The sequence below is a fragment of the Solea solea genome, chromosome 5 (assembly GCF_958295425.1).
Source record: "Solea solea chromosome 5, fSolSol10.1, whole genome shotgun sequence".
In the NCBI taxonomy this organism is placed as follows: domain Eukaryota; kingdom Metazoa; phylum Chordata; class Actinopteri; order Pleuronectiformes; family Soleidae; genus Solea; species Solea solea.
The window spans coordinates 26,756,732-26,784,241 of record NC_081138.1 but is presented as its reverse complement, the minus strand read 5'-3'; the positions used below and the strand labels follow the sequence as shown (position 1 = coordinate 26,784,241).

The 27,510-nt window shown below is 38.9% G+C and overlaps 2 protein-coding genes across 7 annotated transcripts; one reads left to right on the top strand and one right to left on the bottom strand.

Moving 5' to 3' along the window:
• Positions 1 to 706: 706 nt before the first annotated feature.
• Positions 707 to 13,689, bottom strand: LOC131459982 (monoacylglycerol lipase ABHD2). 5 transcript variants are annotated; one of them, XM_058630187.1, is made up of 12 exons: positions 13,531 to 13,689; positions 11,398 to 11,468; positions 9,903 to 9,944; positions 9,488 to 9,703; positions 5,981 to 6,156; positions 5,594 to 5,761; positions 5,150 to 5,333; positions 4,060 to 4,152; positions 3,666 to 3,767; positions 3,445 to 3,514; positions 3,261 to 3,345; positions 707 to 906 (listed from the first exon to the last, which is right to left on the bottom strand). In XM_058630187.1, the coding sequence occupies exons 4-12, from the start codon at positions 9,694 to 9,696 to the stop codon at positions 725 to 727; spliced, it is 1,269 nt and encodes a 422-aa protein (XP_058486170.1). In that variant the 5' UTR covers positions 9,697 to 9,703; positions 9,903 to 9,944; positions 11,398 to 11,468; positions 13,531 to 13,689; the 3' UTR covers positions 707 to 724. The 5 variants fall into 5 exon arrangements, with proteins under 5 accessions (XP_058486170.1, XP_058486172.1, XP_058486169.1 ...); XM_058630189.1 differs by lacking the exon at positions 13,531 to 13,689 and adding an exon at positions 12,137 to 12,288; XM_058630186.1 differs by lacking the exon at positions 9,903 to 9,944.
• Positions 13,690 to 15,894: 2,205 nt separating this feature from the next.
• LOC131460018 (EGF-like repeat and discoidin I-like domain-containing protein 3) lies at positions 15,895 to 24,867 on the top strand. 2 transcript variants are annotated; one of them, XM_058630248.1, is made up of 10 exons: positions 15,895 to 16,090; positions 18,458 to 18,583; positions 18,687 to 18,818; positions 20,881 to 20,994; positions 21,475 to 21,656; positions 21,740 to 21,895; positions 21,977 to 22,121; positions 22,886 to 23,070; positions 23,171 to 23,326; positions 23,923 to 24,867. In XM_058630248.1, exons 1-10 carry the CDS (start codon positions 16,015 to 16,017, stop codon positions 24,064 to 24,066), a joined length of 1,416 nt encoding a protein of 471 aa, XP_058486231.1. In that variant the 5' UTR covers positions 15,895 to 16,014; the 3' UTR covers positions 24,067 to 24,867. The 2 variants fall into 2 exon arrangements, with proteins under 2 accessions (XP_058486231.1, XP_058486230.1); XM_058630247.1 differs by having other exon boundaries at positions 15,896 to 16,090; positions 22,868 to 23,070.
• Positions 24,868 to 27,510: the final 2,643 nt, after the last annotated feature.

Here is a 27,510-nt window from a genome sequence, read left to right as displayed (position 1 = left end):
TTTCTACAAACCACAGAGCAACAGTTCACCCAAAAAGAAGACGAAATAAGGGCCGACGGACGATGAACACAACACGAGGATCACATGCTCCGACACTCTCCGTCTACACGGGCACACAGACATAAACTACATCTGTGAGTAACATACATACTACAAAGACGCTGTGTTGGTTAAAGACAGCAGACAATAGGCTATATGGCCTTGGCGGTGATAAGCAGTGAGCTTCTTGAAAAAGGTGTGATAAATGGACACCTTCTGCAGCACAGTCTGAATTTAAGTTAAAAAGGAGGCTTCTTGTGTGCTCTTGTTTTTCACTGAATTATTTGGAGTGAGGCTCACAATTTCCTTCTGATGTCAGCCTAACTTCATCCCGCATCGTATTTGGTCAGCGCCTCCGTTAGCCAAGGATCACTGTTATGTACATGATCGAGTTCTCGCAAACGGGAACAACCACAAAGGCAGTTTGTCGTTTTGTGTTCCTTGACATACTGTCGTACATAAGGTGATGGTGTTTACAAAGGAAAACTGTGGTGAAGGCTTGAAAAAGTGTGGGTCAGTAGCAGTGAGTAGCACCAGAGGAGAAGGCAGAGAAGAGAGAGCAGTTTTCAGGTGTCTCCTCAGTGCTGGGACAGTAATGTTGGAAAAGGTGAGAGGGGAGAGAAAGAATGAGAGAGACACAGAGGTCACGTCAGAGGTTTTTTTCCCCCCCCCCCATCCCCTCTGCTCAGGAGCTCTCACTACTTTGGCACGGCGGTTTCTGTTTCTCCCACTGGCAAATGGCATTGGCGTAACCCACGATCACTTTGTCCATCCAGGTGAGCGGCTGGGGGAAGAGCACGGCACCTTCGAAGAAGCCCAGGTGGCCTCCGTGTAGCGTCAGGGCAAAGATCACATTCGACTTCTTTGCTAAAAAGGTGACACAGGACACAGTAATCAGACCTGGGTACTTTTTTCTGCACAGTGTTCAGTCAACAGTATCTGAAAAGCAACGCTGGACACATGCCCAAATATGGGCTCTCCATAGATTATCATTTTATAACCGTTGTAGAAAGTAAGGGTGAATTTGTGTAGTCAAACAGATAACAGCAGAACTAGGTGTTCAACGACTGCAAGTGAATAAGGAAACTGAGTAGCTCACAATATTTAATCTAATCAGAAGCCAGAACTCTACAAAGAGGCAGTCTTCTCTGCGTGTAAGGCCAGGCAGTTTGTTGGTAAACACATGCCGTACTCTTTTCAGGTGGTGTCGGGAGAAGGGAGGGAAATGCTAACAAAACACAGACAGGAAGATAATAGGGCTGATCAAAAGACCTCTGGTTTACTGAAAGATAAAGGTTTCCTTTGACTGACCGGTCACCCAGGTTTTAACTTGGGTTGGAAAACAAGTTCCAATTCGTTCCCACTAGTTCCCACATTACCTCAACACAAACAAACCAGTTTGATTACAACAGATTACAGCAGCATAGTGTAATGCTCTAGTGTCTGCAGAATTCTGATTATAATGTGAAATCCTTTCCAACTGATAAGAAAAAGGATGTTTTTCCTCAGAATATACAGTTAATACAGCTAAAGAAAACATATCTTTTCACATCAATGGTATTTAATTTACAATACATAAATCTTGAAATTCAAATGAGGACATGTCTACATAGTAGGGCTGATCTGGTGAAAATATATGCATCTAACTGTGAGTTTTCTTTCAGGTCCAGTTTAGTATTCAGTGTGTAATGGACTTAAAATGTGATGGAGCATTACCACATGATTCACCACCAAAGAAAATACCCACTCTATGATCTAATTCTTGTGATATGATAAGAAAACATGAATTACCATGACTGAAACCATTAAAGGGAGAGTTTAAACCCTGGTTGAGATGTACTGCAGACTTTGTAATTTACTTGATTTTTCAATCTGAAATCTGTAAATGAAGCTTTCAAGAAGCTGGCTGTTGTGTGAATCTATGCACAGTGCATAGAACCTGGAGCCACCATTTCACCAGGCACTGAATGACAGGTGGAGCAGGGCATTCTGGGAAGCTCACATTTACCATTTATTTTTGTTTTGTTTTTTTAAACACATCACCTTCTATAATATGACTATTGTTTTAAACTATTTGATTGCTTTATTTCATAGTCACCGAACAGTGAACACGACACATCTGAGCTGAGTATACGTGGTATGAATATAGTTTAACTAAATTAGTTTAAATATAACATGGTAAGTTCTACTTGACTGACTTAATGAGCTGTAAACTCTTCTTTTTACTTCTTCTTTATTTCCTTTTCTTTTTTAATTTTGTGCTCCAAGTTTTTCTGTATAGTTCTTTCCTGTTAGTCGTGTATCAGAATCCCTGCGTCACTTTTTAAATTAAAAGTAGTTAAGGGCAGCTGATCCTGTAAAAGATCCTCTCAAGAGACACATGTCAAACAGAGTGGCTTGTACTTTTCGTCATGACTCATCCACTCCACACACACACACCCTTACATGAGGGATTTCCCTCATCCAAAATAGTTGAAATGGTCAGTAGGTTTAAATATAACATGGGCTGAGGAGAAGGGAAGTGTTTTAGGCACTTTATAATGTACATGCAGTCGCACAGACTTAACGTGTCAAGATTGAGCTTACTGCAAACTTTATCTATTGGTTAAATGTTTGATTTGGGGAACCTGTGAAAGACTTCAGCTCACTTTAAACAGATTAAGGGATGTTAGCTGAGCAGGGTTGCACAACATTATATTGCTGCGTTGTATACAATGACAAATAAAGCTCTCTATTTCTATTTGAGCTCTATGTGTGAGTGATTGTTACAGCTGCTGTTTGAAAGGCTACTACTTATAGACTTGATCTTTGTGCCACTCCCTGTCCTGATCAAGGTGCTGAGCAGACACACCAGAGACATACTTAAGAAAACCACAGATGAAGTGTTAGCAGTGAACATTAGTCAGACATGAAACAAAAAAAAACTTGAATTCAAAAGAGAATAAACTGCTAATACACCATTATATGTCTACAGGTACTTGACAAACTCAAAGTGCAGCACCGCAAAGAGCCAAGCGCAGAATAGTATTATTAGTTTAAAATGTTGTTTTTGGCTAACCTACCATTTGCTTCTGCCGTTAGCACTCCCCTAACTAAATGTAAATTATACAAACCTCATGACAAATAAAAGGCGAAAAAACACACTAAAATTTCTGAGGTGAACATTAAAAACAAGTTTAACGTGTCCTGCTTCTGTTGACAATATGCATGGTGTTAGTTACCAGCTAATGTGTGAGGGATTTTAAGCAGAGAGTCGTGAACCAGAGGATCATCTGCAGAGTTCACCAGCAGCAGTGGCACATTTACCTGAATATATGACAATAATCATTCACATATTAAAACACACAAATAGACTGAAACAAGAAAAAAGGTGCAAGATGGCGTGAGGTGTAGGCAGACGCTTACATTGTGAATATAATGAACACAGCTCTCCTTCTCATAGTACTCTTTGAGAGAGCTGTGGCCATGGAATTTCCTGTTTAAACGAAGAAAAAATTATTTTGACAAATTAGTTTAGACACTATTTATCACTACTGTAAAAACAGATGCAATCCTCTAAGATCTACTATGTATTTCATCAAAACACTGAGAGCTATGACATTCACTGAATGCACTCCACCACATACCTCATGATGCTTTCATCAATCTGCATGAGGGATGTTGCTGTGAATAGCCGACCAAGATCTGCAAACAACATTTGACCTGAGCTTCCTCCAAACAGACTGTGTCTGTAACATGTAAAAAAATAAATAAAAATAACCACAGAAACAGAATTAATAAAAACAAGTCAGTGTGAAGTCAGTCATTTAATTAGTGCAATGCCAAAAAATTCCAATTCACAGGTTGACTAATTGCTACATGCAAATACATCAAACCTGAGGGTTAGATGTTAGATGTAACCCGAAGACATGACAAACACCAGAAAATAGCTATGTAATCATCAACAAATTGACTGAGATTCATTGTAATGAAAAACTAAAGGAAAACATGTTGTACTTTGTGCATATGGAACAGTGCTACCTGTGGGAGAGGATGATTTTCTTCATGTTGTCAGCCATGAGAAAGTTATAGAAGCGTCTGAACTGATCCCACTGTAGGAATGTTTCCTGGGCCCTGAGAGAGACAGACACACACGCGTGTTTAGTTTTGTGCAGTATTCAAAAAACACGCCCAATGTGCTGTGTAATCCACTGGATAAAGCTTCACAATGGTGGAAGGGGTCAATGATCCGAGTGCAGCTCACTGACAGAAACTGGCTGAAGCTACACAAAGGCTAAAAGATATTAAAAACACATCACTGACCATGAGACAAAATGATTTTCTTAATTTTCCTTTTGATATTTTAAAACTCAACTGTTGTATGTTTTATCAATCACACACTTTTCGTGAAAGAGTGTGCTGGCCACACTCCAAGGAATGCTGAGAGAAGGGCCGACTTGTGTTTGGATAGAGATTTGAGGGCAAAATTCATTAAACCTGTCATAAGTCATAATAGGCGTGCCCTCACGTGCACTCACTGCCTACACACAAATTTCAGACCCTGTCAGTCATCCTTGCCAAAAGTCACTGGCTGAGTTTAAAACAAAAAAAAAAAAAAGGTGGGGCTCAGTCCAAATGAATACAGGGTGCAGAATCCACCCCACCACCCACGCATGTAGTGATGGTTTAAAAACAACACAGCAACTCTCTGGATAGTCTTGGATGAAATATTTCTGGTGTAGAAAAGCCAGTTCAATCCATCACGGCATGCAAGTTAACCCTTTCTGCATTATTACTGTCAACTCAAAACAAAACAACTTTTTTTTAAAGAATACAAATGACTGAATGAATGGATCAAGGGGCATTTTGGACTCATTCAGACCTGGTATTAACATTAACATAGGCCATGGTTCAGGACAATTTTATACTATTTTTCTCTTTCATCATCTGCATTTGACCAAAGTTCCTCAAATAGAGATTGAGATATGAGGAGAATATCTGAATGATTCAACAGGTTTTAACAGATGGTTTGAATAACGTTAAACTGCACAAATGTGTACATCAAGTGATACATTTGTAAAGGGGCTCTGACAAAGAGTGTTAAAAAAAGAGAAAAAGGACAAAAACCCACCTGAGAGCACTGTAACCCTGGCAAACGCTGACACAACACAGCACTCGCTCCTGGTTCATCTTGTTCTCCCCCAGGAACTTGCAAACTATGTTTCCACCCAGACTGAAGCCAACCACAATCAGCTGGGTCTGAGCATATGCCCGCTTAATATAACCCACCATGGCTGCGAACTCCCATGTGCATCCTGTGAGAGAAATTGTGAGAGAGTTGCCAATCAATACAGAATAACACCGCTGTAGGACAAAGAGTTCTTAGCTAAATACACCTCCAGATGAAAATGCTGATCAGCAAAGAGTATCACATTTATTTACCTCTATTAGGCATCCTAAATAAGCTCAGGTAAGCTTAAATCTCGTTATCTAATTCTAAGAGCTTTGAGATCATCCACAAGCTCACATACATGTAGCCTTTTTAACTTTTTAACCGTCATCTTAATGGTCTCACCGTAAGTGAACATTCGTGGAGACGTGAGCTCAATGTTGGGAAGAGCTCCCAGGTGGTTTAACACAGCACAGCGATAACCTTCCTTCTGTGCATAATCCACAAATGTTCTGATGTAATGCTTCTCACTGTGGTTACCAATACCAGGGCATATCACCATGGTGATGTCATCTGTTGAAACAGGCAGATGGATTGTAGAAAAATCTTAGTACAGACAAAGATGGTAATATCTTACCCTCCGAACACAATCCAACCCAAAACAAAGGTATTCAGTTTCTCTGAAATAATTACAATATACAACTAAGAACAAAACAAATGTGAGTTTTCTGGGTTCTCTGTTTCATCAAATATGCAACAATAGCATAAAATCTTTGTTTAAGAGCTCTTCACCTCCTAGTCGATGGTTCCCCTGTGGCTCAAAAAGGTCAAATGTTGCAGTGGCTCCATCCTGCATGGGTAAATACTTCCTGATTCCACATGGGTGAGGAGCACTTACCCGTCCAAGTTTACCATACAGTGCTGTCTGGAGGTGACCACTCTTACCCCATAGCAGGGGAGGAATGTATCTGAAAAACACACAAAATTGAACTGAAATTGACTTTGAAACATGAGTGTTTTCAACTATAGAAAAGGGGCAAAAGATTAGTGTACACAAATAACATCAACACAATGTTATCCTGAGCACATACATTTGCATTTGTGGTGTGTGCAACACAGACATGAGTGTTCTGGCACAACATAACAAGTCAGACTGTGGCAGCTTTTTTGTACGTCAATGATGTCAGTCTGTAGCTTTGTCTAAGTTACATGTGCATGTGTACTTAAAGTCAAAAGATAAAAAAAATCCTCCCATAGCTGGGTACGTGTACACACACACACACACACACACACACACACACACACACACACACACACACACACACACACACACACACACACACACACACACACACACACACACACACACACACACACACACACACACACACACACACACACACACACACACACACACACACACACACACACACACACACACACACACACACACTCTAAATATTACAGACTATGATGGTTTCGTCCTCCCCATAGTCGAGGCTTACTTTGTAAAATTTTAATTTACTTACTGCCTCTCCCTGACTATTTTTGTTAATTGATAATAACTTTTTGTCGCACGCGTGTGTTTTTTAGAGCAAAAATAAATTCAACAAAATAAAATTATTCCAGTAAAACTTCTGTAGGAGTTAGCTGTGGGAGTCAAGTCTTCAGATTACATAATATTCCTTTGAAATATTGTGCTATATTTTATGCATTATCATGAATCACCATCATATCTTCCACAGTGAGAACAAAGGCTCGTAAATAATCCGACAGGAAAATGCTCTTGGAGACTGTTTTTATATTCCAATTACCTATTTAATTATATTAAGGTCACATCAATGTATAATCAATAAGAACTTTTTTCAAGGAGGGTTTTTTCTGTTTAACAGAAGCTCCTACAGGAGACATGCTTTTGTTCACAGTGACTAAAAATTACACATTTGCAAAAGTGTCAAAATCTCACTTCAATTACATAACATCCTTTCTTGTTAGCCTTCCCAACAATGAAGTGTGGGAGGTAATATGAGATGAGACACACAAGCTCAGTGTAGACTAAAACTATACATTAACCAAACACAGAGACTGCAAGTATATTCAGAGAACAACGGGTACAAATTACATGTACAGTCACACAAGACCTTCAACCTTGTGCTTCCCCGTCTCTTGCTATGACAACAACAAATACTGCACCTAGAAAATACAGTTGCATAAGAGAGTTGTCAATCACAAACGTAGTCTGATTCCATTGAGTGATACTGTAATCACTTAAATCCAGCATGTAGTGTTCGGTCAGCTGAGGCTTATCCAGGCTTTCCTAGAAGATACTGTGAAGGTTTATGACTTGAGTACAGGAAGAGGAACGCCTCATTATTATGTGGACTGGGTGATAAATACATTGCCTGGTTAGTTTGAGGTCAATGGCAGCAAGTCTTATCAACTTAACACAAAGAAGCTCCATTCACAGAAAGCATTTCTTACTCTACAGTAACAAAGTACTCTTTACTTTTCAGCCTTTAAAAACATCCCAATCAATAGTTCATGCAGGTGATTTTGGTAAAACATTGTTTTTCTAAAAGTAGACCTTTTCAGTTCAGACGTAAGTTTTAACTTTTGTCGACACTTAACAGTTGAAATGTAACTTTTTTTATATAGTGTGAATTGCTAAACATGTAAAATCATCTGCTATCTGCAAAAAACACAAGATTTTATGGGGAAAATGTTTATACATTTGTAGAGGCTGGAGAATTTTGAAGGAGCTTAACATTTGGTTTGAATCTGAAACATATGCCTGCCCTTTACAGAGGTAAATGTCATTTTCCCATAAAGTGTGGGCATAAATGCATCATCATAACTATTACACATGAAGCAAAAACATGGGTGGGTTTTGATGTAGCAAAGATCTTCAGTCCAGATCAAAGTCCAGAAGAAGACTTTCCAGGCTTTTGAAACCAAGAAAACTAAATCCGTAATGACTTTTCCTGACAATTTAAAGCTAAAATAGTGATAAAAGTAATATCTCAAGTCCAGACAAGGCAACCTTATTATCATTTCATCATAACTAAAATCTTGATTTGTGTTGATGCCTTTCTTTTTTTTTTTTCCTCTCTCTTTTGTCTTAATTGTACTTTCATAGTGACAGGAAAACACTAAGACGCACACACAGGATAAGAAATATTTGTTTTTTCATGAGCCAAAACCCCCCTCTGTGCATGTTCCCAAACACAGCCAGACAGAAATGTTGTTTAAAGTTGTGCTTTCCATTGTGTAATTGATCTCTGTTGAGCAACACTGCAGGGTGTCATCATGTGTTACAAACGTGACTTTTAAATAACACGCGATACTCAAACATCAACGAAGACAAGTTCCAGGTATCTCAGCCAAACAACATAGCGACGCACACTTTTCTACAGGCTACATACGGCAATTCAAGGGAGAAGAAAGAAAGAGAAGTGGTAACAAGGCAGACACAAACATAAACATCAGTGTGGCCTTCTGCAAGCTCTAACGCAAAAGCCTCAGTAACAATTGAATGCATCAGCAGATGCTCACGATGAAGACACGAAGAGAGTTTTCATACATTTTTCCTGTGGAGTTTTATAAAAACAGCAGACAGCGGGACATGTACATGGATGCACAAAGAGACAAATTGAAGTTTATTGCTTAACAAATAAAACCATTTTCTCTTTTTCTTGCATTCCATTTCCTCTTAATCTCAAATGTGTCCTCTCTTTTCCTGTGCAATTTGAGTACCTTACACATCACCACAAGATATTGTTGAACACATTGTCATTTAAAAAGAATGGGTTCAGGGTTTCACCCTTGCACCCCCACCATTTTTTTGTTTGTTTTTATTTATTTGTTAATTTTCTTAAGTCTGTCTGATCATTTTTAATTTGCTAACCTGTTTTTTATGACAAAGCAACATTGTGTTCTGCTCAACAACATTAGCTGTTTGCACTAAAATAGATGATTCAAACTATAGCAGACATCTGGCTGAGCCTAAGGGGGAGAGTTACATTAATGAATCCAAATCACTGCACCCTGCAGTGAAGAAATCCATATCTGTAATACAGCTGGTACGAACCCAGTCTAGCTTTGAGCTCTCGCCCTCAAAGTACAACCTTGCAGGAGCTGAAGATACAGCCAGACACCTTCAGTACACATGCAGAACATGGTGACAGATGGGACCACTGTCAGACAACCTGCTACCCTCACTGCAGCCCCAGATGGCTGAGCAGCAACACCACGTCCATGGTGACATTGAGTGACAGACATAAAGCTCTAAAAGCAACTCACTCTTTGGTCAGCTGGGGACAGGACTTGAGAAGGAAGCGGCTGAGGGGAGTGTCCTGGTACGTGAGGTCCGGGGGAGCGGTGGGGCTCTTGAGGTTCAAGCAGCGGACAATGACATAAAGAACTGTGGCCACCGCTGCAAGCTTCATGCCATCAAACATGGCAGGCAGCTCCGGAGAGAAGGTGTGCACGTCTGACTCATGGGTGCTCATGATTGTTCTGGAAAAACAAATCACAGAACCAAACTTCTTTCATATATCACTTTGCAGACTTGTGAAACAAATATACTTCAATGTTCTACACAGACAAAAAAATATAACAACATTTTTTACTACCAACAAAATTACAAAGCTTCTTGTTAACAGTGATTAAGAAAGTGCAGAAATGTAAGGTAAATATCTGATAACATATGACTGACCTAAATTTTCCTCTTAGTGCCAAACGTGCTGTAGCAACAGATCTGTAAACAGTGATAGTATTGCGGTTTAGTTATTTAATTAATTCCCTTTAATTACATTACAGCTTACACAGTAAGTCAATAGACCTCGCCTTGTTTCATAAAAGACAGAGGTGCTGCCAATACGTTAAATTAATGATTACATTCAGGAAACATGCTGTGTTTAAACACTGGTGTAGTGGCGAACGTACACTTAACTCCAAAGCCACCGAAAGTCGTTAGCTGTAGGCAGGTTCGTATGGGCTTGACTCATAGGTACCATTTTAATTCATCAATCACCAGGGCAAGAGTCACGTGAAGGGTTTGCACATTTATTTCCACAAGATACATTTCTATCCACATATATCCAAGCTTCTTTTGGATCAACAACACATAGAAATCATCCCTTGATGTTCCAGGTCGTGAATGACGATCTATTGATTTAACAGTAATGTAACATAACCTAGCATAATATGGCATGACCTGGCGGTCGAAAACCCTTTTTACACCAAACCTAGTACAGCTTCTAACGGACAAATCAACCTTCAAAACTTCTAGATATTTTCCAGGACATAGCTCGCAGTCCCTCTATCTATCAAAGCCATCAAAGTGTCCACGGTACCTTTTATCGAAAGAACTAAATAACTACAAAGCCATGTTCCTTTCCTTGGGAAGAATATTTAATCAAAGGGATAAGGCCAACAGTTAACTCCTTTAACTTCTCACAAGTGACACTGTAACTAGTAATTCTGCACTAATCATTCAAACTAACCATAAACTAAATTATCTCAATACTGGCTCCTACAACTGGTTTCTAATGAATGCTGTTCTTATGTATGCTTGGATGGGTTAGTGAATAATCCATTATTCTCTACACAGAATACAAGCTCTTAACCATTTGAAATATGAACTTGTACCAACTTGCATTTCAGCTTTTCAACAATGCTGCTTGAGGAATAGTACAACTGTGAATATGGTGTTTTTACCTTGGGGTGTGTACAACACAGGTTATGTGTAATATTTGTGTGTGCAATGTGGATTACGTATGTGCAAAATTTCACAGATGCAACTATGTCTCACTAATGTTACCATTAAGTTGCACAAATTCATTACAAGGGCAGTAAATCATAACACATCGTAATAGTATTGTAGCATCAAATCAATTATGCTAAAAATGTAATGAAATGCCTGCATATTACATAAAAGAGCAAAAACTAAGTCATCGGAGCTTTGGAATTACAAAAACATAAACAGGAAGTGTCAACAGTACAGAAAGGCCACTTTATATCTTGCCAAAACAGAAAAGGGAAGCTGAGAGACATGATTTTACAAAAATAGAAGTTAGTTGGTGTGAGAGAGGGGGATACAAAGAACAGGGTGAGATGGAGGAGGTTGATTCGCTGTGGCGACCCCTGAAGGGAGCAGCCGAAAGGAAAAGAAGAAGAAGATCCAAAACACTAAAAAAGTGCCCACTTACCTTGTATGTTCAAGTTAGCCTCCAATAACGTGTTGCTCCAAAAGTCTGAGGTCACAGTGATGTGGTCAAACCTGAGAAATAAAAGACATTATAAGAAAGAAATCTTTAACCCTTCTTAATCCAGTATTGTTCTTCTTTCACAAAATTTCCCCCATATCGTGTCAATACTATTAAAACCTTTTAAAGCTCTCAAAGCTTTATTTATTAATACTAGTGCAATACCCTCAACACAACAGTGTTCTTAAAAGTCATTATCCTCCGTGTTACCAAGGCTGCAGTACACCTACCATGTATTTGTTTAGTCTTATAAAAGTTACAAACTGTCCAAGACTGACCAGTGGTTTGAGGTGGTGGTAGGTTAAGGTTTTGTTTGATTTATCTGTTTGTTTGCCAGTCCATGGCCAGCTTGACATTGCTAAACGGGATGTTGGTTAAAGGCAGGCATAAGTAAGGTCTTCTCTCTGACTGCTTTCCATAGCTTAAATATTAGTTTTGGCAGGTCATGGCTTTTGATCATTGATAATTAAAGCAAAACATTTATCCAGTAAAATGGTTGTTTTGTTTCTATTCTTTTCAGTTTCAGACCATCTTCATATTGTTGGTGTTTAATGGCAGTTGGCATCAGGACAGTTGCATTTCTGCCACTGTCTATTCTCTTTAAAAGGTCAAGTGTGTAAGAATTAGCATCTTCTACAAGTAAGACTGCAGATTGCAACAAACTGAGGACACCACCACTCACCCTTCCATTTCCTGAGCACATCAGGGAACATCAGTAGCCTTGGCATACCAGAAATAATGTTGATTTCATTTGCTTTTGTAGAGAGCTTACATTTCAAAATGTAACACGTGCTCTAGCTAGTCTGTTCGTTCTGGCTGCTTAGAAACATGGTAGATCAAGATAGCAACCTCTGTAAAAACAGGCCATGGCCTACAGCACATTACTCTAAGGCTACAAAAACCACATTGTTTGTGGGGAGTATACTTCATCTTTGCCTACACACAGGACTTTTAATTCTTTATTTTAATTTTATAACATTTTCTGACATTTTATGGGCCAAACGATTACTCTAACCATAACCAGTTAATGCCCAACCCTGCCCTTCACCTAACCAGAATAGCACTTCACTAAGCCAGCTTCTCAGACAGATAGGTTCTGCCTCATTTAGACCATGTTTTGGTCTTGTACATACAAATACAAATCAAACTATTACATTTATGACGTTTGTAAACATTCATCAGCCCACATGTTCTAGTTAATAATAAATAAAGGGGTCAAATAATGTACAGAAAGGTTTTTAGTCCAAGTAGAATAGAATAGAATAGAATAGACAGCGCTCCAGTGTACAAAGGTAACAAATATTATAGCAGCAATATAGCAGCAAAGTAATTATTATTGTACACCTTCATCTAGCAACACAACCACCATGGTACCTTAAATATCCCCAGCTGCGTGTAATTAGCTTGATTAAATAACCCGCTTCACATTCAAGTACACAGCTAATATCCCTACGGTAAACAAATCCACTGAGTGCATGTGGCTCTCGTGTATAGAGTAGGATGAGCCAAAAACAAGGGCGACTTATGAAATACATAAACCACACTGTAGTAAAGTAAGAAACCCTCCGTGTTAGCTATTAGCTCCTGTCACGACTGCGTACAGGCAGGAGAGGCGGCTTTTTTTGTGCAGCTCGCGTTCACGCCGTACAGCGGACAGTTACCGCTACTGTTAGATAACCGAGCTAATGAAACACGGTCAATGTGTGCATTTATATCGACACGGGAGTGAACAGAACTGAGAAATGATGTCCGTCAAGCAAAACAATCCCCTCAATTTATGCTATGTTTTTAAAGCTTGTATTATATGAAGCGGTACACTTCCGGAGCAGCAGTCAACACAGCACACAACTATATAACACCATTACTAGTATTATTATTATTATCATCATTATTATTACCATTAGTATTAGTAGTAGTAGTAGTAGTAACTCACACATTTAGTGGAATAAAAAATAATACGGCAGAGTGAACTATAGTGAAAGACATGAATTATTGTTCAAACTAAATGTATTATGGAAAAAAAATCGGCATTTTATGCTAATAGCAGTATTTTACTGCATTTTTTTGCTTACTCACTTCAGCTGGGAGGAAAACTGAATCCGCTCCTCGCTCCTTCAAATGTCTTCATTTATATTCGTGGCATGTTATTGTTTGGTTGTTTGTTTGTGTGTGGAGAGAGAGAAGGACGCCCTCTGAATGTTAGCCGGGGCTAGTAGCAACCAACAGCGACTGAAAAAGCTCCGCTTGTCATATCACTTCCTCCCAGAAAGTGCTCATTTGCATATCAGGTCTCTGATTGGTGAACACTTGATTCTGGGATTACGTCATTTTGGGTCACGCCCCCTCAGTGAGGTCCTCAGCCAGGCAAGCTGTTTTAGAGCTATTACAGATATGTGTGATTATTTTTTTACCAATATTAATGAACATCTCAGACAAACATTATACCTTTCCCCTTGGGACATTTAACATCACTTTTACCATCCAAATAACCTTAATTCACTTTTAGAGGATATCCTCAACTACATTGTTGTTTGAGATATCCACTACAACATAATTGTGATTAGTCCAAGATACCTCAAATTTGAGATTATGACTAGTTGCAATTAAAAATTCAAGATTCAAGATGATTTATTTGTCAGACCAGGGGCCTCAAACTCAAAATGACTTGGGGGCCAGTGACCTTTTACTCTGGTCAGGAGGAGGCCGGTCACATGAAAAAAGTCCAACAGTTAAATGTTTTGTCATTAGGAATAACAACATCTTGATAATCCCTCATGGTATTACAATTAAAAATATTTAGGTTGATATTGCAAACCATTTCAAAGTAAATGTGTTTTGTTTGTTTTGCTCACAACAACAAAAAAAACATATTTATGATGCAAAATAATCTGTAAATAACAAAAAAGACTAGAATAAAATAGAATCAAAACATTAAATCTAAATAGCATGTAGACAATTGTAATTAAAACACTAGACAAGATTATATATAAATAAATATGATAATGGGGTGCATATAACCTAATGTATTATTATTATTATTATTATCATCATAATGTAATTTTGGTCCTGTTTTTATTATAATTTTAAAATAAGTGTAGGTCTGCAGAACAACTTCTGGGTATAGAACAATAATATGTAAACATCCACTCTCACACTACAAGAAATATAAATGATATAAGATGTAAGTAAGAGTAGCAGCCAGAATAATGTGATAATATCACCTTATTAACTAGTTTCACCTTTTTTTTATCTTCCTTACTACTTAGACCCGTGTAGGGGACAGAGTACTTGTGTATGTTTGCAGTGGTTCCTCTGTGAGTAGAGTGTGTTTTAAGAATGCTGGACAGATAAAGATCCTTCCAGAACGTGAGGTCAAATCCGTTATGTAACATTTCAACGTCACTGATCCAGACCGTTCCAGACCTGACATGTACCAGTAGATAATAATCTTATGATGTTATATTATCACTCAGCATTTCTGCTGTGGGCTACATTTATTTCATGGCTATGATACTATAGGTACTAGGTGCTAATTTAAACACATAATACCAAATATATTTATATATAATACAATACAAAATGTAAATTTGCAAGAGGCTGTTACATAGTGTCGATGACGAGATATCAAATGTGTCGAATGGACCCATGTGGTTCATGTGGTAGGTTTCCTGGTCTTCTCCCAGAAATATTGGCAAAAGAGTCATAAAGAGACTGAAACTGACAAAACATCCACAGAGACAAAATAACAAGGAAAAAACACCCTGAATAGTTGCAAAATGACTATTGTATTATGTATTAGGGTTCTGGCCCTTTTTGAATGTTTCTGCCCCACCCATTAAGTCTCAACCTGTATATACTTTCAATGCAGACTTAAACAACTGTGTAGATATTTTATTTAGCATAGTGAAGTGACAAATATGATTTAAAATAACTATCAGCAACAGTTCAGAGTCTTGTCCAAATGCAGCTTCTGATGCAGTTACTGTAAGATCCACACGATGGCGACACAATTTAACAGGTTTGTTTACCCCAGGAATCTAAATTCACATAATTAGGGTTAAATAATGTTTGATTTTAGATATAATCTGTAGAGAGTGTTTTTTGTTTGTTTGTTTTTTAATATAGTTGTTTATGTGAATATACTATAAAAAATAACTTTTTGATTAAACACTTAAATTATCTTTCAATTTCTGAATGCTGTTCATATAAAAATATAACGTAATATATATATATATATATATATATATATATATAATACAATAATATAGATAACAGAAAGAAAGAAAGAAAGAAAGAAAGAAGAAAGAAAGAAAGAAAGAAAGAAAGAAAGAAAGAAAAAAAAACAGCTGAGAGTTCACTTCTTGAGGGAAAAACAAAATACCGTTGCTGGGAAACGCCTCTCGTGCTCAGACGTGGCTCCGCCTCCTGGACAAACGTCACACGTCGTTAACTCGGAAAAATCCCAGCTCCTCATTCATCGCGTCGTCGTTCCTTTACGTTCACGGTTTTTCTTTCGTCAACAAATAAACAACGAACTAACAAAAGTACTTGTAAACAAAGATGAAACGTCCCGGAAACTTAGTAGCAGCGTTTTTAACAACATCGGCTCTGCTACTTTGTCTGCACACAGTCACAGGTAAGTGTTTATTTTTAAATCACACAGAACACGTCTACGACATTATTATTGACTCAGTGATTAATACGGTTTTCTCCCACGAACACCAGGCGTCAATCACGTTTTTGTCCGTGACAAAACGTGATTGTATTCACCTTTGAAGTAACAAAATAATCTAAAACTTACACAGTTCCTGCTGCTATACGTGTGTCATTGTCTGTCGATGATGGGAACAAACGTGAATCCAATCCAGTTCTATTGATAAATTACCTTTAAACGAGAAGACATTTGTCTAAAGTGCTGCACAACAACAGTAAAAATCCATAACAGACACACTACAGTAGAGAAAAAAATCACACAAAAAGTACAAAAAACAAAGATATACACAAATAAATTAAGCAACATAGATAGATATGTGCAGTTAATATGTATTTTGTACTATGTCAATGTGAAACAGGCAATTAAATGTAATATTACTCTGTTATTACATGTGAGACTATTCTATTTCCTCCTGTTAAAAGGGAGTTGTTTTTTTTATCTCCACTGTTGCCAAGGGTTTCACTGTAAAATTTTAATATATACAGTCTTGTATAAAATACCTTAAAGGGACATGTAAAAGTAATCGTCTGATATGAAATGTACTTCAGTTTTAGGTGTAAAAGTATTTTAAAAAAAGTGAGCAGTAAGGATTGAGCCATGGTAGCTCAGTTGTCTTATAAAGGTTGTGGGTTCAGCAAGTGAATGGTTGAATGGCAAAACTATAGTGTAAAGCAAGACTAGAAAAGCTCTGTATAAATACAGACTATTACCAACATCTTCTTCTTCTGATTTTATCGGGTACTAATGAGTAACAAAGATAGTTAGAGGTAATTTAGTGGAGTAAAAGTGAAAGTAGCTAAAAAAAAATACAAATAACAAAGCACCACCCACAGTTTAGATTAGTAGTAGTTTGTGAGATGTAAACAAGTTTCTGGACATACCCTTGTAAAAACAAGAGTATGCATTGCTTTTAACAGCACATCTGTTGTCTTTGTTGATGCCTTTGCCTCTGTGGTCACATGACGAGGTGGTGCAGATGGGGTAACAAATAACACCATATGTGAGCAGACATGAAACCAGCTGTCCACTCACCAAAGTCAGTCAAACCTGGAAATGTGTCGCCAGGGTGGATTTGTCTTGGATGTGCTGCCACAGTGTTATCGTGTACATTCAGGGTCTAATGCTTTGCTCAGGTGTGTGTGTCTGTGTTTGTGTGACCCGAGCTCCACCTGAGCGGCTGCACTGTCATGTTGTATAACTGCTCATTCCTGAAAGAGCCGCACGCTTCTGTGCAACCTGGCTAATCCTACAAGCTTTTAATCCTGCACATAAACACGTTCTGCTCTCGGTGTTGTTTATTTAAAATTTGTTTACACCTTTTTCGTCAGAGCTGGGATGATTATCCCGTTAATCAATTAGTCAATGTACAGAAAAATTAAAGTCAACAAGGTTCATTAAGGAAAGCTTTTCCAGACATGCAAGCCATTCCTTCATATCACACTGATTTTCTTTGATTTTTGTGATGAATTAAACCATTTTTCACTTAATTCTGACTTTGAATAATCAAACTGATGTTGTGAAAATTTTGAATGCAAGAGGACACACTGTTTCCACTGCTTGTTGTCACATAGCATGGAAATGACAAACAAAATAATGCTTTGCATTTATAAATGAATTTAAACACACGGTAATATTCTGTTCTGGGGAAAAAAATCTAAAGCCACTTGAAACGCACTTTAATATTAACTTGCATCATTACATCATTCAATGTTTTTACTACTTCCCTTTGTGGTGCCACCCTCTACAGAAGTAGAAAGTCTTCAACATTCCCTAGTTTTCAAGTCAGGTTAAAGGTTGTCTGATGACTACTGTGGAGTCTGATGAGTCAATAGAGAAAAGAAACACTTAAAGGTAAAGTGTGACTCGTAGTGATCCAGCAGCAGAGATCTGTGACTCAGCACTGTGTTCGTCACTGCTGATAACAACACAGCACTCCCAGTAAATCAAGGGCCTGGAGTTCGGAAGACATTTGTAAGAAAAAGCACAGGATGTAACTCGTGTCAGTAATACCTGTGCTATGACATGGCTGCTGAGCAAAGGGCCTGTTGTATTGAATTAGGAGAGAAATTTAAGAAGTGTAATTTTTGCATTTAATGTCATAGTCCAAAATGTCACTTCCCAAGCTCAGATTTGTTAAATTGTTATCACTTATTCTTTGTCTGCCTCCTTTCATTGTACTGCGACAACAACAAAAGACAAAGAGTTTCATCCTTCATGAAACAGAAAGTGAATGCAGTAAATTCATACCTTCCCCTTTCCCGGTTTTCCTCGTCATTCTCATGTCTTCAGGTGAATACTGTGAGGTGAATCTCTGCCACAATGGAGGGACGTGTGTGACCGGTGTCGGAGACGATCCCTTCATCTGCATCTGCGAGGACGGCTTTGGCGGAGACACCTGTAACCTGACAGAGACAGGTAAGGGGTGGTGGGAAAGAAAATGTATTAAATAATGATAAATGAATGTGCTGAATATAATGTGTTTGCTTCCTCCTGCACCTCCTCCACCTCCTCCTCTCAGGGCCGTGCAGCCCCAACCCCTGTAAAAACGATGGCTTGTGTGAAGTCATCGCTCCGACCAGACGAGGGGATGTTTTCAACGAGTACGTCTGCAAATGCCAGCCCAGTTTCGAGGGAGTGCACTGCCAAAACAGTGAGTTATTTGTGCTTGTCATTCCTATCTATGTTTGTTTTACTTTCATTCATTTTGAGCCACACTTTTAAATGCTTTTCCCCCACTTCACTACAGTTATATCACCTTTCTTTCTCATTCTGATGCTTCAGCACTCCATCTTGACCATGTCTACATGACTTAATACATTGAGTTGCTACCATGTGATTAGCTGAGTAGATATTAGTGTTAACAAGAGGTTGAACAGGTGTTTCTAATAAAGTGACTATAGGCTGCGCAGTACGAGTAGCAGTTGGCTGCACTCTCAGTGTGAACACATGAGGTTTTTTCAATCCTGTCACAGTGTCACCTCGTAAAGTGATGTGCTGGGAGCTCAGTGGTTTCATGAAAGACTCTCTTTCATTAGACTCTGTGGTCACTCTGTTTGGCTAATTAGTAAGTTGGACCACTTCAAGTCTCTTGGCATGCAAACACACTGCGTTGCAGGGTCAATAGAACAGAACAGAATCCACTTGTGCTTGAGCTTGACCTAAATCAGATGAGGAATTTGATATTTGCAAAAGTGTCCTCTTAATACTGTGACTAAATCGCTTTCAAATTATTATTGCAGTGGATTTAAGACTCAAAAGGCTGAAAGGGGGAAGGAAATGTGGGATTAAAGTGTTTTGAATGTCATTATTCCTGATCTTTGACTGAGGCCCATTTCTTTCTATGAAGAAAACAACATAATTATGTCATTTGAAAATATATAACTTCATCGTCTTTTAAGGAACAGCTCACCCTCCCAGTGCCCACAGTCTGACCACCAATTCTAGGCTTTTCCTGCGTGGTCGTCCACATTTTCTATTTTTTACTCAGTCAGACGTCATCGGGTGGATGCTTGTTGTGGTGCGGGATGGGCTCTGTCCATATATTATAGACTTTATAAGTTACAGATTTGTAAGTTGCATTTCATGAGCAAATCTCTGAAGTTTATTTGTTATGTTCAGTCGACCCAGTGTGGTGTAAATCAGTTGTTGTCACTGCCATACAGGCATTCGTGTCTAAGTTTGAACAATCCTCTTAGTGTAAACGGGAACAAGAATTAAACAGACCCATGTGGCATTACGTCAACCTGACATCGGCTTTACTCTATGTTTTTGCTTAGCAAGAAAGGTAAAAGCAGGTAGGACAAAAACTGCGTTTAATTAATTTGTTTTTAACATGTATTTTTGAAATGGCATGTACAATACCAAGCACTTCAGTGCAATGACCGTTATTTTAGATAGATGTAAATAGATGGAAGATTCTTACAGTACACTTGCGTCAACTAAAAACCAATAATTACCTGAAAGAATTGCTGCTATTGATGAGATCATAGTGTGTCAATGCAAAGACTATCATTAGAAAGGCTTCTAAATATAAGCTGTGCACTTTTCTGTCTCATCAGTGACAGGAGGCAGCAATCACATAGTGTTGTAATGACAGTGACGTCCGTTGTTTCTAAACCGCGTTGATTGATTTGATTTAGCTTTCAAACATTAAGGTTCTTGTGAAGACAACAGAAGAGAGTAAAAAGTGCTGTCGCTAAGGTAAAGTCATGCATTCATCGCTCAGCTGTAAACATGTTGTGAAAGTGTGCCACCTTGTGGAGCTTGGTGAGTGTGTCATGTGCAGTCTTCCTGTTGTTGTTACAGCAAAATACTATCTGAATAGCATCTGATTGCATTGAAATTCTGGCCTTACCTACCGACTAACTGACCTACCTCCCTGCCTGCCTGACTACCTACCTTCACATTTACCTCCCTGCCTACCTACCTACCTAGTTACATGCCTGCCTGCCTACATACTGAATCTACCTTCCTGCCTGACTGACTACCTACCTACCCACCCACTACCTATGTACTTACCTACCTACCTACCTACATAACATTAACGCTGTGTTGACGACGCATTGAGTCTGCTCATTATTTTAAGCACTCTTGAAGTCTTCAAGTAACAGGTGTTGTTTCTGTATGTGCCTCCCCTCTGTTCTGTGATACTTTAATAAGCAGAAACAAAATCCAGTGAGTTAATAGTAGAGTACTATTTTTTCTTTTTCCAGATGTGAATGACTGTGCCCATCAGCCTTGTAAGAATGGAGGGCTGTGCAGAGATCTTAATGGAGACTACACCTGCCAGTGTCCATCACCATATGTTGGAAAGCAGTGCCAGCTACGTATGTTCACCTTCTCACATTTATACAGTCATAAAGTTTGTATATGTTTTTATATTCAAATAACGTGAGTGGTCAAATTCCAAAAATCAGTTTGCAAGAGGAAAACCAGGTTTGGTACATAGACAGTCAGACAAATGGAGCAAAAATACAAAAACAGTGGTCATACACACAAGAGCTAACACGGTGAAGCTGCTGGAACACTTGCAGTAAAATGGAAAGATGATCTGTCAGGAAGTGGAAGGCGAGTTAACAAGAAACAGGTGTGAGAAGTTAAGGCGTCTATCAGTCACGTGAAGAAGTATGCAATGAGAGAGAATATTGAGTATTTCAAAATAAAACAGGACAAGATAAGTATTAAGAAAATAAAAACCTGACCTGAGTCAGATGGATGCAGATATCTGTGTCAAGCAAAGGTCAATAACAGAAACAAGAAAAGGAAAAAGATTTTATAAGTGCCGTTTAACCCTAATCCTGTCTCAGGTTGCATTTCTCTGCTCGGGATGGAGGGAGGTGCAATCGAGGAATCCCAGATTTCTGCTTCCTCCATGCACTTCGGCATTCTGGGTCTCCAGCGTTGGGGCCCAGAGTTGGCTCGGCTCAACAACCAAGGCCTTGTCAACGCCTGGACATCGGCCACACATGACAGCAACCCCTGGATCGAGGTGGGATAATCCAGACTCCGCACACGAACGTGAAATGCGTCGTCAGGTTCACTAACTGCCTGATTACTTTGTGACACCTCCAGATTAATATGCAGAAGAAGATGCGTCTGACGGGCATCATCACCCAGGGAGCCAGTCGCCTGGGCTCAGCCGAGTACATCAAGGCCTTTAAGGTGGCGAGCAGCTTGGATGGAAGTACTTATATCACGTACAGACTGGATGGCCAAAGGAGGGACAAGGTTCGTCCTCACCTTGAATGAAATATTAACGATGCCTTTAATTGTCAGTGTGTAATTCACCTCATGTGTGCGGCGTTGCAGGTCTTTATTGGCAACTCGGACAACGACAGCACAAAGACCAACATCTTTGACCCTCCCATCATGGCGCAGTACATCCGCATCATCCCTGTGGTCTGCCGCAAGGCCTGCACGCTGCGTATGGAGCTGGTGGGCTGTGAAGTCAATGGTAAACACATTGAAAAACAGGAAATTAATGAAAGTCAGGGGTTCTCAATCCTGGTCCTGGGGTTTGACTGCCCTGCATGTTTTAGATGTTTCCCTGCTTCACACACACACACACCTGATTCAGACGGTCAGCTCGTCAACAAGCTCTGCTAAAGCCTGATAATGATTCATTTGATTCAGGCTTGAAACAGACTTAAAATCAGACAGAAAATCACAAAGACTGATGACGTAGTGTTCTTTCATTTTTGTAAGCAGTGATAGAAATCCATTAAGATTCTTCCCATTTGTAATGTGGCCTTGCTGAAAGACAATGAAAGTCACTGAGTTCATCTGAGCTGCATAACATCGAGCTGCGGTCAGACGCATCTGTGTGTCCTGACCCGCTCTCTGGAACAAACAGAACTCTGTGTGAAGTGGTCACTATGTACTGTAACAAAAAAGCAGCTGAAACAATTACTCACAGACAGAAACGCACAATGTGCAAACACTGCATTTGTAGCTTTATTCTTTTTATTGCATGCATTCCTCTTCACTGTCTGCGACTCTTCCACTTTATCACGGGTGTAAAAATGATTTCAATCACTCAAACCCTCTGTGTTCCTTAATTTCTTTCAATGGTGGGGGAAGCTGATTTGTCTCTTTTCTCTGGGTGTATTCATAAATCTGTCCCCCCTTTTTCTTGCTTCTCCTCCTTCTCTTGCTTTCCTGCCTTCCCTCCGTCTCTCTCCACTTGCTTTTGATTCCCAGTACATTCAAACACATCAGGTTGCTCGGAGCCTCTGGGGATGAAGTCTCGCCTCATCTCCGACGGGCAGCTCACGGCCACCAGCACTTTCCGCACGTGGGGAATCGACACCTTCACGTGGCATCCTCAGTTTGCCCGCCTGGATAAGCAGGGCAAGACAAACGCCTGGTCTCCCGCCAACAACAACCGCTCAGAGTGGATCCAGGTGAGGAACGCTGGATTAAGGAACGCAGCGTTAAGATGTCATTGTGGCTACAATGTCCTTTGATACCAGCGAACAACGTTTCCTTTTGTTTCATTATCAGGTCGATCTAGAGAGGACAGCGCGCCTCACAGGCATCATCACTCAGGGGGCGAAGGACTTTGGTGTGGTGCTGTATGTCTCCGTGTTTAAAGTTTCTTACAGTAACGATGGAGAGACATGGAGTACAGTGAAGGACGAGGACACCGCGAAAGACAAGGTCAGTCAATCTTTGAATCCATACAACAGGGATTCATACATCCCTTCACATGATAGATACAATGAATTAATATTGAGATGAAGATGAGTTTATGTATTTTAAAGCTCATTATCAATTAATCCATCTATACGTAATATATGAACCTGCACAGACAGACTATCAGTTACTTTTTGGATGCATAAAAAGATCCTCAAATTAAATGTTTTGTCAAGAAAAGTTATAAAGTTATACAAGCAAAGAAAACAGAACATATTTCACATTTAGTATTAAATTAGTCTTAATTTCAATGCTTCTCTAAGAGAATACAGGTCTGTCTCTTCAGAATGTTGAATCATCTAATGACTGATGATTTTGTTGCGGTGTCTTTTGCATTTGCATTAAAAGGATAGTTCATGTTTTTTAAAGTGTGGTTGTTTGAGATATTGACACATTATCAAACGCATTCTGTGGAGCCATACACTCATTCACACATGGCTGCCAGCAGGGTCAGATTTACACCTGCTTAAGTCTGCTTTATCTTAGTAATATTAGTCATAGAATGTTCAGTGAGTCATTACTTTTGCTTAGAAACTAACTTAACCTAAATTTATCTGCAGCTTTTCGAAGGCAACATCGACAACAACACGCACAAGAAGAATGTCTTCGAGGCTCCGTTCTACGCCCGATACGTCCGAGTGGTCCCCTGGGAGTGGCACGAGCGCATCGCTCTACGCATGGAGCTGCTCGGCTGCGATGACTAGAAGCTCACGGAGAATGGATCCTGAACAGAGTCACCCTGTTTTGTACTTTATGGAGATTGTGTTGAATAGCTTGGACTTAAACACTTGTAGCACTTTTCTGACTAGTGATTTTTTTTATATATATTTTAGTTTTGCAGTGCTCACACAGAGAGTGTGTGAAACTGTAGAGTATCTATGGTTTTAGGAACTTTTGGTTTCTTAAGCAAACCTGATCAAGATTGACTTCAGAATCCCCCGCCATTCAGGAGATTTAAATTGTCCAGTGTGTGAGAATTAATGAATTAATTTAACAGTGAGACTGAAGATTGTAACAAATGGAGGACTCCTCCACTCACTCCTCCCTTTCCCGAGCATGTCAAAGAACTGAAGTGACCTCGGCATACAAGAAAATATGTCATTCTTCTTCAGTTGCAGAGTAAGTAAAACATGGCGGCCTCTCAAAGCAATGCGTAAATACATATAAATTCTAAGGCTACGAAAAGCAAATTATTATTATTTTGTCTGCTGAATCATGATCTTAAATACAGTTTTTTTATAGAATGAATGTGGAAAGTCTTGACTTGTTATTTTCTATATTTCTTTATTTGTTTCAATTTTTTTTTTGGATTCAGGCAATTTTGTGTCCGTCCGACAATGCAAGAAAGCACTTTTTGTTGGACTGGTAGTGTATTTGCTGCTGCTGTGCCTGTTTTGTGTAATTTTTTTATTGTGTCTTATCAGCAGGCCGGGCACAACTTGGTGCCTGACGAAAAAATAAAACTGAACTAAAATGACTTACTAAAGGCACTCACACAAACATCATTTGGTGTAGTATATTTCATTTCTTCCAATTTCTTCCAATTCCTTGTGTCCTCCTTCACAACGTCCCTCTGTGGTCTTCCATCCCTCTTTTCCTCCTGAATATTTCATTTCTGTCAATAAACCCCTCTCTAAATGTTGAATTTTTAATGATAGTAAACCTTTCCGGGGCGTTGCAACATGTCGTAGGCAAAGAGAGAGGACTAATTATGTCAGTCCAGAGCAACAGCAATTTTTGTGAGGACACCTTTAAAATCTATAATCACCTATGTACAGGAGACTTCAACAACCCCATGTTTGGATACAGACGCCTAATGCCTCTGTAGCTTCCTGAACAATGGTGTATAAACCATTTATTCCACTTTAATGTCCATGGTGGAACATTTAAGACAGGTTATTGGGAGAAATCTAAGACAATCCACTTCAAAGAGTATGTAAGTGTGTAGTTGCTTTATTGAGGCTGCCATCTACTGGTAGCACACAAACACAAAAGCATGTGATTTGCATTTTGAAGCTGAATCTTTTCTGGTACATTAAGGCCACCATAGTATCTTGAAATGCTATGAAGGGGGAGGAGGGATTTGTTTCACTCTACAGTCTCTAATTCTTACACACAGGACTTCTAAGGTCTCTCCATACTTACAGAGAATAAAAACCAGAGGCAGAAAAAGAAAAACAACAATACTCCCCTGTGTTTCCAGTTTTACCCATGCAGCCTCTGCTGCCATGATTTTGTAGTTTTAACAACTTTGTAGAGGATAAACATCCTCACCAGCACACTCACTTTAACTTATCGTGTTTATTTTGCACATGCTGTGCTATATATCCAAAAGACTACTTACTGTGAGCACAGTGATGGAGTATTACAACTGTAGGGCTTTGTTCCATTTGGTTTTTCATGTGATTTTTTTTTTTTTTTAACTCATCTCAGCAATTGAATAATTGAATTGTTTTATAGCAAATGTAAAATATTTTGAAAAGTTGTTTTTTTTGAAAATAAGGATTATTTACATACTTTTTTAAATTCAGTTTTGCTCTTGAGCTAAAATTGCTTATTTAATCCAGATAGAAAGTTAGCGAGAAGTATTTCTTTCCAATGAAGACGCACATAATCACTGTTTGACTTCCTTTGCTGGTCATAGTCCCAGGTTGCAGTGTCCATGTGTAACTCTATCATCTGCATTCTTGAGGGACAGGGACCTGATCTTTGACACTTTTTGTCAACAATGTTGTTTTAAATGTGCGTTATGAATAAAATGGATTGGACTGGTCTGAGTTGCAATGGTATGCCCTATTTCAGGAACTTGAATCAGACAGAACAGAGTTAAATGTCTTAAAGATAATTCTGTTTACTGTCACTTCCATTTTGGTTTCCTGCACAAAACAAACTCAGCTGTTTTACAAGAGTAAAAACACTGTCGTGGTCCGGGTCTGTCACAGCCACAAGCAACAATTTTCATCACAATGGAATGAACAGTGAACAGCTCTACGTCCATTCCAACTGTGTGTGGATGAGTATTGTCTACTTGTTTTCCAGAAGATCTCCGTACTTACAGGAAAGTGTGAACCCTATATATATATATATATATATATATATATATTGCATTTAGCATGCTGATATTCCGGATATACCTGTGCTAAGAATAGACTAAATTCACTGCCTGTTTTACTGAAGGCGTCCAGAGGAAATAAACAATGGGAGGGAACCACAATCTTTTCAACAAAGAAGTGAAAGTTTTACACTGAAATAACTTGTCAGTACAGACAAACTAAACACAAATAACATTTTGTTGTCCTCATATATCTATGGAAAAGCCAGCTGTTAGTATGAACAAGTTCAATAAATGTTCCCTTATTTATTCCACTTTATTTGTCTTTCCTCACAATTTCCCTTGAAGAATTGTCTTTTATGACTGTGTGCCCTGTTGTGCGTTTTATGTTTTTCCAGGAAAACAGAGCAGTGCTTCTGCCACCTAAATTATTTCTCCTCATGATTTTCAAGTCTTTCCCTGTGAGCTTTTGAGCCATTTCCTGTTATTTTCTTTACTGACGTTCACATGCTGTTCGCTTTGTTAATGCATGTGACATAAAAGCCTTTGTCTTCTGCTCAGTCTGTCTGTCTCCACGCAAAGGTTATTATATTCACGAATAAACGGACACTGAAATTGTGCTTAGTTTTCGTCTTTGTAAATCTGTTTCATACATAATCATTTTGGGTTCATATGAAGTGTATTTTTTTTTCTCTGCTGGCAATTTTTAAAGGTTTTATTTGAGACACAATACTTATTATGACCTTTTTGAATCTTGAACCTAGCAAATATTTATGAAAATAATCGTTATTTGCAGCTCTACATTTAATATAATAAAAATAAAAAGAGACACAAAAGATTCAGAGGCAGAGACATAATTACAACCACCAGAGGGCAGTCTAACCACACTCAGTCAGCAAGTTCAGAGCAAAATTAGTTATCACTTTTTTGTCACTAATACTACAAATACAAACTTTAGCTGAAGCCAAAGCTTTAATCACACAATCAGCAATTATGCAGCACAACACATGCCTTTGATTTACTGTGACGTAGCAGCTGCATCACGCCACCAGAAACAAGCAAAGACTTCTCAGAATGCCTGAATTCACTGTGAACA

Bases quoted from the DNA above. Each gene is read 5' to 3' on its own strand.
- LOC131460018 (XM_058630247.1), top strand. From the start codon at position 16,015: ATGAAACGTCCCGGAAACTTAGTAGCAGCGTTTTTAACAACATCGGCT. The intron at 18,819-20,880 runs GTGAGTTATTTG...TTCTTTTTCCAG, and splicing joins GGGAGTGCACTGCCAAAACA to ATGTGAATGACTGTGCCCAT. The intron at 23,327-23,922 runs GTCAGTCAATCT...ATTTATCTGCAG, and splicing joins AGGACACCGCGAAAGACAAG to CTTTTCGAAGGCAACATCGA.
- LOC131459982 (XM_058630187.1), bottom strand. From the start codon at position 9,696: ATGAGCACCCATGAGTCAGACGTGCACACCTTCTCTCCGGAGCTGCCT. The intron at 5,762-5,980 runs GTGAAGAGCTCT...CTGTTTCAACAG, and splicing joins GGGGAACCATCGACTAGGAG to ATGACATCACCATGGTGATA. The intron at 3,515-3,665 runs GTATGTGGTGGA...TCGTTTAAACAG, and splicing joins ATTGATGAAAGCATCATGAG to GAAATTCCATGGCCACAGCT.